The following is a 9775-nucleotide window of genomic DNA, read 5'->3' as shown; positions in this document are numbered from 1 at the left end:
GCAGAATATTCACAATGACAGGATGTGGAATGATGGAATTAAAAACAAAAGAAAGGAAATAAAGTGTGCGTGTGGCTTGTTTGCAATGAATGGGAGAGATCCTGACCAACCAACAGCCCTTTTTTAGTTACTGGAGTTGTTTGCATCATGCATGTGACAAACTGAATAATGAATGGATAATTACCCTCTGTTATCTAATTTAGTGACATTGTGTGTGTGTTTGTGTAAAACGTGCCCAGAAGCAATAAAAGATGGGAAAGGACACATCAGCTGCCTCGTTGTCTCTACTTGGTGCCTCCGTTGTATGCAGAAAAAAAAAAAAAAATCTGAAAATTTCAACCTGTCAATAACATCACAGAGGCTGAAACATTGTCTTTAATACAGCACCTTTGTTTACAGTTCAGTTGTAATCGTTTAGAACTGTTTCTTTTCCAATATTAACTTAGGTACCAATTTTATTGAAGGTAAGGGCAATACATATTGAATTTAAATGGTGTTTTTATTTCTATATATATTACATTGTTACTGCCGTATTTATCATAAACATTTGGTCCTGCTTTTTAATGTTGGTACTTGGAAATTAGTCCTGTATTTTTAGGAGGGGTGACTGTGAATCACGACGCAAGGTTCAGATCACTCGTCGCCCTCTGCTGCCCACCTGCTTGTATTACAACAACAAAACTTCAACTGACCCCATTGCCTGTGAAGACAAAAACAAAAGTATTCTGTATTGCTAGTGACTTAGTAGGGATGATTGTCATCGGTCAAATTTTCAATTTTAATATTGTCTAGTGTGCAATATATAAAGGAGAAAACATGCCTCTCATTGGATATGAATGAGGACAGCATTCAAATAACTATACAGGTGATTTGAATGCACCATTCAAAAGCACCTGTAAGAAGACATGTGCAAATTGACAAGGGGTTGTCACAACTTGTACACACATTGTAAAGACAGAAGAAAAGCAGAATTCAAGTCACGCTGTCATCCACAGCCTGCGAACAAACCGAGCGGATCCGAGTTGGGATTTGGGAAGGGGCCGCGGCGGAGTTTATTGACTCGCACCTTCTCCCATCCCCGCGTGCCGGCGCTCGTCGCGCGAACGGTTCAGAGCCAGCTGCATGGCCCAGATGCTGAGAGGCCTCATATAGGCCAGCGAGCGGTAGATGGCCTTCTCGCAGTAGGCTTCGGGCGTTTGGAAGGCCATGCCCAGCCTTTCCCACACCGTGCGATAGCAACCCTCGGCCGTGCGCATACCTTCCGCCAACATGCCCTGAGAGGGCAAAAGAAAAAAAAAAACATTTCAAAATAGGTTAACGAATGTCTCCTACCTTGTTTTTACACTGCTAGCTTAATGCTAACTTGACGTTGACATGCTAACGAAGCGCACCGATGCGACTTTACAATCTTTTAGCCAACGAATATTAGAACATAATGGGTACAGGCCCCAGAGGAATATTCTAACAATACTTAGAGCCGGATGTACTTTCAAAAAATGTCTAATATTGTAGTCGTAGTGAAAGTCTTGCTCAAGTCAAGTCAAGTCAAGTCAAGTCAAGTCAAGTCAAGTCAAGTCAAGTCTATTTGTATAGCCCTAAATCACAAGCAGTCTCAAAGGGCTTCACATAGACAAAAATTGACAATTATTCTCAAAGCATCCCCTGATCTTAAGCTCCCAAAAGGGCAAGGAAAAACTAAAAAAAAAGGTGCGGCTTGTTCCTGCACACTGAACTGCAGCGTTAAACCGTGACGCGTAAAACGTTTTAAGAGTTGCTACTACGTTTACCTCATGGATCATGGTGGCGGCCAGTCCGTAAACCACACCGATCCAAACCTCGTCCGACTGGACGCTGGAGCGGTCGGGCACGCCCTCGGGCCGCATGCCGTTCACGGCGCCCATCTGGCCGCCGCTGAAGCTCATCACGTTCAAGTCAAAAATGGACCGGAGCGCAGCCCGGATGTTTTCCTTGGGGAAGACCTGGATGGAGAGAGGAAGTGAAAACGTTCTGCCCCGACATCTTGCAGCGTGTTAGTTACCTGGGAGTCTCCTTCGCCAAGCCCGGACGCTCGCAGGAACCATTGGCCGGCACACTGGTCAGACATGATGCTGTTCGAAAGGTCCCGCCCGCTGCTGTCGTAGTTGTAGTACTTGCCTAAAAGCACAAACGATTTAGGGATTCTCGAAGTTGTCCTTTGCTGTACGATGACAGTTTGGGCTGTCCAAGTTACTAATATTGACAAATTATTAGGGCGGGCATCCATCAGGGATTGATTCCAAGCCCCCAGGAATTTTGGGTCTTACCGTTCCACAATAGTTTCTCAAAAGCGACGCTGCCTCTGTCCAAGATGTCTCTGTAGCGCTGCCGGGCCTCTTGGTTGTCGAGCAGTGTGGCCATTTTGCACATGACGCACAACGAGGCCAGCCACAGCCCGCCGCAGTACGCGCTGCAACACAGCAGGGGGACGTTGACGCAATCAGGAACCAAGACTACGCTCGGAATGTCGGTCCAAGCTGGAAAAAGCCCAATTTCCTGTTTCGACACGAGTCGTGCTTTTCCTATCGTGATTTCCTTCCCTTCATCCCTCCTCCCAGCTAAGCCAAAGAATGTGCTGACCTTGTCTCGCGTGTCTTTAAGCGGTCTGACTTTTTGCGTGATGAAATTTGATATAAAGTGACATAAAAGACCTTTTTTTTTTTTTTTTTGTGAGGTGTGACTTTTACGTTAAACTTCTACTGGGACTGACAAACAGGCTTTGTCTCCTCTGACCTTGGTCCAGTAACTGTCCAGCCGTCATAAGTCTGATCAGCAAAGCCAGAGTTCTCGATCAGGCCGTCTCCATCCAGGTCAAACTTCAACTCTGACTCCATCACTGCCTAGCAGAATGAGCGCTCATCAAATCTCAGGGGGGGGGGGGGGGGGGGGTAATCTTAAGAGAGTAAAGAAAGTAAGGGCAGCCATACCTGGCAGATGGGCCACATGTCCTGCAGGTACTGCTGGTCCTGGGTGAGATGATAGTCCCTGTAGACCTGCAGGACAAACTTCAGGTTCAAGTCCTTCCAGTGGGCTGTGTCGTGAATGAGATAGGCGTTGACCCTTTGCCACGGCTCATCGTCTACAAAACAAGACGCAGCAGCGCCGGCGTGGGGTTAAGCTCTTCCGGGCACAACGCGGGCTCCCTCGAAGCGTAGCTGCTTTTCAAGTGGATTTTTTTTTTTTCTTCCCCATCCAGTAGACTACATTTGTTAAGTTTGTAACGTTTAAAGTAGCATATACATTTGAAGGGTGTCATTATTCTACCTGGATCTCCAATGTCGTGAGGCACCACGTTTTTGGCCTTGACCGCAGCGCTCCGGCCGCTCATCAGATGCAACCTCTGCGTTAAATCCTGCTGCACCACACTGCCGGCTAAAAGGAGACGGGAGTTAGTCAAGCGGCTGCAATCTTAGCCTCGCCGCCTCGCACCAGACGAGAAGAAACTAAAATCGTACCAATATCGTACTGCACACTCAAGGCGAGTTTGGGCCACAGCATGATGAGAGCAAAAGAAGCGTAGAAGTGCACATCATACGTGTTGTACATTCGGTATTCTTGACCTGAGTGACAAAAAAAAAAGCGAGCGTGAGGCGACCCGCCGAGCGCAAAGCGGCTTCGGGAAATTGCTCCCCGCTGACCTTCAAGGTAGGCGAAGCGGCCATACTCTTTGACGACGGGCGGCTGAGCGGGCAGGCCGCCGTCTTCGCTGCGAACACCGCCACTGACGTCGGCGTCCTCCGGCAGTTCCGTCCACACCGTCCCACCGTCGGTCACAAAGTACAGCTCGTTGAACAGAGCAGACTTGTACCAGGCGGGAAGCGAACTAGAGATGGAACGTACGTGAACACGTCTTCGCTGGCGCCATTTTCTCGGTACAAACGAGACGCTCGCTCGCCAAATGACGGCGGAGGGCAAGGCCGCGCCAAGCACCTGTCCTGCAGTACGTCCGCTTGCCACTCCTCAATCTTCTTCTCCCACGCTTTGTAGTGTGTCAGGGCGTAATGACTGAGTGAGGGCGCCGCGTCCCCTTTGCTCCCGAAATAACGGGTGTATCGCCTGAAAGTGCAGACAAATGTCTTGCTAACGTGGGAACATGCAGAATGATGCGCTGTTTTTTTTTTTTTTAGTTTTTAACTGTAAAATCAGTCGTCAAAAATGACCCAAATTGGATATAAACGTCATTACCCTGTTCTTTGAATTAACAAAATGTGAGTATAGTAATACTACTTTTGCCATGGCATCCACTCTAGAAAACAAGTGCATTGAAAATAACTCCGGAGAAAACGTTTCGGGTTATTTTGGGAGCCCAAAAACTTTGGACGAGAGAGAGAGAGAGAGAGAGAGAGAGAGAGAGAGAGAGAGAGAGAGAGAGAGCGAGAGCGAGAGAGCGAGATATTATATATATATATATATATATATATATATATATATATATATATATATATATACACACACACTACCGTTCAAAAGTTTGGGGTCACAAAATTGTTTGGGTGACCCCAAACTTTTGAACGGTAGTGTAAATATTATTATAATAAATATTATGAATTAAATATTATAAATTATATCTTATATTTGTATAAGATTATATATAATCTATGAATATAAGTATACATATATATTATAAGATTTTTTACACAGAAGATTATATATATAATCTATAAATAATTATCTAAATAAATATATACACTACCGTTCAAAAGTTTGGGGTCACCCAAACAATTTTGTGACCCCAAACTTTTGAACGGTAGTGTATATATAATATATATGTATATTATATATGTATATATATATATGTATATATATAATATATGTATATATATATATATATATAATACATAAAATGTAATATAATATATAAAATGTAATACAATATAATCCACAAAAGGACCCAATTGTTGGAGAAGTAAGCAACCCCAAAAGTTGTGTCTGTCCCTTACTGAATCAATTTTGTCTTGATTTGTACAGATGACCCAATTTTAAGTAGTTTTTTTCTGTGTATACAAAAGAACCCAATTTGGGGTATTAAGTACACTTTTTGTGGGTTATTCATTTGACCCGACGTTTGGTGTTGAATGAATAGTCGGGTTAGTTTCTTTTTGGACTTACTTTGGACCAACATGGTTTCGAAGTACATTATTGGTGCCCTTCCCTTTTTTACCTGTGGTGTTGCCGCTCGCGAGCGCCAAAGGTGATGACAGGCATGTCCCACGCCAGGCAGAACTCCAGCGTGTTGCGGCCCCGCGGCGACACGGAGCAGCTCGCCGCCAACGCCGCCGCCACCTTCTCTCCTTGGGCCGTCGGCGGGCTGGAGCCTGTGGAGAGGACGCATCTTTGGGTTGCTGAGGCTCCATTTAAAAGAGCGACGCTCTCACTGATCGACGCTAACCCGTGGGAGATTCCAGCCGTCCGTCGGCCATCAGATCGCTCCACAGGTCGCTGCAGGTTCCCTTTGGACTGAACGCGGTCTGATGGCTGACTTCCCCGTTGGGCTGAAAATCAAAAGACGATGATGTCAAATTGCCACCAGCAAAAAAAAAAGAAAGAAAAAAATCCACTTCCGAAAAATGTCCAACCTGCTCCGGAGCAGCGATGCATAAGGTGTAAGGGTTCACTGATGTGCAGTGATGTAGCAAGACTCCCGACACGGCCTCGCCCTGTTTTGGGAGATGAAAAGGTTCATTCCAGTGGCCCCCGCCTTTGTCGTCCTTGTGCCCGGAGCCGTTGAGCATCGTGAACATGATGGTGACATCCAGAGCGTAGTCATTCTTGTTCTCCACGTCCCAGATGAACACGACCACCGGCAGGCAGGAGTCCTGTCACAAAGCAGACGCTCAGCGGTGGGTAAACAATTCCGACTTAACCATTTATCGTTTTGTGACTTCAGACAAACAATGCAATTTTGTCAAAACTGGGTTGTTTTTTTTTTTTTTTTTGTTCAAACACAAATATGGAGGAGACAAATTACACATAGTCTGACACTTAGAGAACTTACACTACTGCACAAAGTTCATGTACACGACTACACACTTTTGATGGGGGGGAAAGAATCGTTAAATACCCTATTTACGCGTAATTGTGTATTTTTACATGATCTCGACTTATTCAGTTACACTACCGTTCAAAGGTTTGGGGTCACAAAATTGTTTGGGTGACCCCAAACTTTTGAACGGTAGTGTAAATATTATTATAATAAAATATTATGAATTAAATATTATAAATTATATCTTATATTTGTATAAGATTATATATAATCTATGAATATAAGTATACATATATATTATAAGATTTTTTACACAGAAGATTATATATATAATCTATAAATAATTATCTAAATAAATATATACACTACCGTTCAAAAGTTTGGGGTCACCCAAACAATTTTGTGACCCCAAACTTTTGAACGGTAGTGTATGTTTGTAAACATCACGGCCCAAAGTTAGTCTTGCAATGGCGACAAGATCTTTCAGCCTGTTCGGCTCACCTGGTAGTCGTGAGGAATGACGGGCGAGACCTGCCTGCAGGTGAGCGTGACATTTTGCCCCGGGAGGTGGTAGACGGTCCAGGCCCGGGGGTACAGGGCATGGTAGTAAGCGTACTCGCCGCAGTAGCCCCAGTTCCAGCCCTGCAGCCGGGGAGGCCGCTCGACGCAGAGCACCTGTTGGTAAAGCGTCTGCCCGTCGCGGCGCAAGCACACGGTGAACTGAGGACGACAAACCAGAGCCTTGTCTCACCACCAGCAGGGTTGCTACGTCCCTTAGCTTCTCCGGGAACTCGTCTACTACCTGATTGGCCGTGACGGTCTTGTACTGGTACATCCCGGGCGTCAGCTGCCACCGACAGAACTCCCCCCTCCAACCTCTGGTGATGGTACCTCCCCCGATACCTCCCAGCGGCGCACCTGCCGAATGGGCCGACAACTGGAGTTGAGCCGATGCATACGAGAGAAAAGCGCATGAAACGCAAATTCAACGTGAGACCAACCCACCATAAATCTGCCGTAAAGGCAGCGCGCGAAACATGTCGATGAAAGGCGCCTTCTTTTCCACCTGTGTCTTTTTGTACCACCATTTTAGATACCTGCATCAGAACAATGGAACGGCACACCATCAAAAACCATATAGAGCAGGGGTGTCAAACTCATTTGTAGTCCTAGTTTCCCTCGGAGGGCCGTCTGCTATATACAGTATAGGCTACAAAACAAATGGATGAATAGCTCGTTTTGAAATGAGAGATTAGTCAAATCGAACGAATGGTAATAAAATTGCAGGCATTTGATTTGTTTTTGTAAAAGTGAAAACAATGTTATTTTACCGTATTTTCCGGACTATAAGGCGCACCGGACTATAAGGCGCACTTTCAATGAAGGGCCCATTTTAAAACTTTGTCCTTATATAAGGCGCACCGGACTATAAGGCGCACCATTAATGCATCATGTCAGATTTTTAATCCAAATAAAATCCTTCTCCATTTTATTTCAACTTCAGATGCAACAAACTACTTTATAATCACAAAATAATGATTTTGATTCATGATTCATAGTCTTCAGCGGGCCACTTATGATTGATTTCATAACACAATGCTTCGGGCCAGTTTAAATTTAGGAATTTGGTCCATATATAAGGCGCACCGGACTATAAGGCGCACTGTTGGCTTTTGAGAAAATTTTAGGTTTTTAGGTGCGCCTTATAGTCCGGAAAATTCGGTACTAATGACACAAATTCAATGGGGGCCACAAATAATGATGTGGCGGGCTGTATCTGGGCCCCCGGGCCTTGAGTTGGACACCTATGATATAGAGTGTTCCTCGACAATGGCAAGGATTTTTGTTGCGGGGCGGCAATAAATCCGATTCAATTGCTGTTGAGTTGATTGGACTACTACAGTATCTCAGGTTTTTCCTCGCAGTTCAAAGCAAAGAATAAAAAATATTGCCCAAATGCACCACAACTTGGGTTTCCACATAAGCACTCGGACTCGAGCTTCCCCATCTCACCTTGATGCATGAAATGCTCGGCTGAGAGGTGAAACGGAGTCAAGTTGCAGTTGCCAGACAATACACAATTTCTTAATACCCATCGGGACACGTTTACCAACACATTGTTAAAGTTAACTCTTGATAGGTGGGCAACTTTTAAGACCACTGTTGATCTCCCTTGAACACAGTGTCCAAAGACTCCTTTCTTCAAACAACCTGCCACCGGTGCAATGATTAACAAGTGTTGCCGTGGCAACAAAGGCCACCACGCCCTGTAGGACAAGCGACTGTTGTCCTGGAGATTGCAATTTACACACAGCATGCAGTTAAGCTGGCTTGGAAGCAGGTTCTTGTACATTTTACAGGGCACGTGGATGACATCATGCATGACCGAAGCCCAATTGCATTAAGTGAAGAAGGGGAGGGGACATCTTTAAGTGTTGATATAAAGCCCAGGCCACAGTAGGTTCCATGTGCTGCTGAGGATAATGAATTGATTTTCCAGAGTACAACGGCAATTGGCAATTTCATTCCTGCTAACAAAGAATAATTAATTTTTTTTTTCTTTTTTTTTTACCCCATTGTAATGGTTCCGTTTTTGGTTTGGACCACAAGAAGTCAGAAAATAGACAAAGAAAAATCAATGATCAGTCTTCTTTCATTAGGAAATGCCAAACTCTGAGATTTATCATTGAGAGGTTGCAATCTGAAGTTGTGGACAATTTAAAATTCAAAAATACCTCAACATTATTTATTAATCATGGACTGACTCACTGTTTAGTGATAACCTATAGTGATATATTCTAAGATAAAAATACCTGATCCCAAGCCCAATGTGCTCCACAATATTCTCCAGGGACACGTCCTTTGCTTGGAAAGGCTTCCTCTTCTCCTTGAACTCGTGGGCCAAACAGATACGCCACCCGGCCGTGGGAACGCCGTGCCCCATCTCCTTGGGCAGGTACCTGCTCATGAGCTCCGCCGTGGATCTGTCCCCCCAATCTTCAGTCATTTTGTTGTTGCGGTTGTCAGTCAGAGCAGTTGAGCAGCGTACGGCTACAAAATGAGGCTGTCGCCACCCTTTGTAAACACAGAGTGTTTATCATCAAGGCAGCCCGGGCTGATTCCTCGGACACACCAACCGGTTTCCACTCGTTTCTGGGTCAGGGGCAAAAAGCTGATGACGCCAACTTAAACGCCATTATAGACTTATTATAATTCACATTGGCGGTCGGCCGGGGCTTCTTTGTGCAGCAGCCTCGATGCCGCCGGATACCCTACGACAGAAAGAGCGACAATAAAACGCTTCTGTCAGTCAGCGCATATTAAAGATTCAAATTTGCACGATTAGCAATTTTATTTTTGGCATGAACAAGGGATACATTGTCACAAACCACACGTACCTTGGAGTAGAACAGACAGGAAGCGTTCCGTGCACAGCAGACTCTGTTGAAGTGGGCACGGCCAAATAGCCAGGAAGTCACAACCGTGTCTGACAACACGCAAGAAAAAACCGAGACAGTGTTCAATAAAGATTTTCAAAAAAAAAAAAAAAGAGAGAGAGAGACAGAGACAGAGAGAGAGAGAGAAGAAACAGGGAGCCCACCGCCAACGGCTAAACCATGTTTGACTTAAACAGGGGGGCGTAAGGAGTTTTCTCCATACTGGTTAGCATATTCTATCAGCCACCGGCATCATGACAAGCAGGCGTGTAGGTTATATAACTTGCATTCCAGCAATCAAGTTTGAATATGCTTTTAA

The 9775-nt window shown here is 44.9% G+C and overlaps 1 protein-coding gene across 2 annotated transcripts; it reads right to left on the bottom strand.

The window, feature by feature from the left end:
- Nucleotides 1-355: 355 nt before the first annotated feature.
- Nucleotides 356-9556, bottom strand: LOC119128100 (non-lysosomal glucosylceramidase-like). 2 transcript variants are annotated; one of them, XM_037260240.1, is made up of 18 exons: nucleotides 9418-9556; nucleotides 8833-9291; nucleotides 7025-7116; nucleotides 6822-6937; nucleotides 6521-6739; nucleotides 5613-5852; nucleotides 5426-5528; nucleotides 5198-5351; nucleotides 3967-4092; nucleotides 3675-3859; nucleotides 3492-3596; nucleotides 3301-3408; nucleotides 2964-3115; nucleotides 2770-2876; nucleotides 2304-2446; nucleotides 2039-2154; nucleotides 1712-1979; nucleotides 1344-1531 (listed from the first exon to the last, which is right to left on the bottom strand). In XM_037260240.1, the coding sequence occupies exons 2-18, from the start codon at nucleotides 9024-9026 to the stop codon at nucleotides 1359-1361; spliced, it is 2601 nt and encodes an 866-aa protein (XP_037116135.1). In that variant the 5' UTR covers nucleotides 9027-9291; nucleotides 9418-9556; the 3' UTR covers nucleotides 1344-1358. The 2 variants fall into 2 exon arrangements, with proteins under 2 accessions (XP_037116136.1, XP_037116135.1); XM_037260241.1 differs by lacking the exons at nucleotides 1344-1531; nucleotides 9418-9556 and adding an exon at nucleotides 356-1274 and having other exon boundaries at nucleotides 1788-1979; nucleotides 8833-9026.
- Between the last annotated feature and the right edge of the window lie 219 nt (nucleotides 9557-9775).

The sequence above is a fragment of the Syngnathus acus genome, chromosome 10, assembly GCF_901709675.1.
Source record: "Syngnathus acus chromosome 10, fSynAcu1.2, whole genome shotgun sequence".
Taxonomy (NCBI): domain Eukaryota; kingdom Metazoa; phylum Chordata; class Actinopteri; order Syngnathiformes; family Syngnathidae; genus Syngnathus; species Syngnathus acus.
This window is presented reverse-complemented; position numbering and strand designations above follow the sequence as displayed.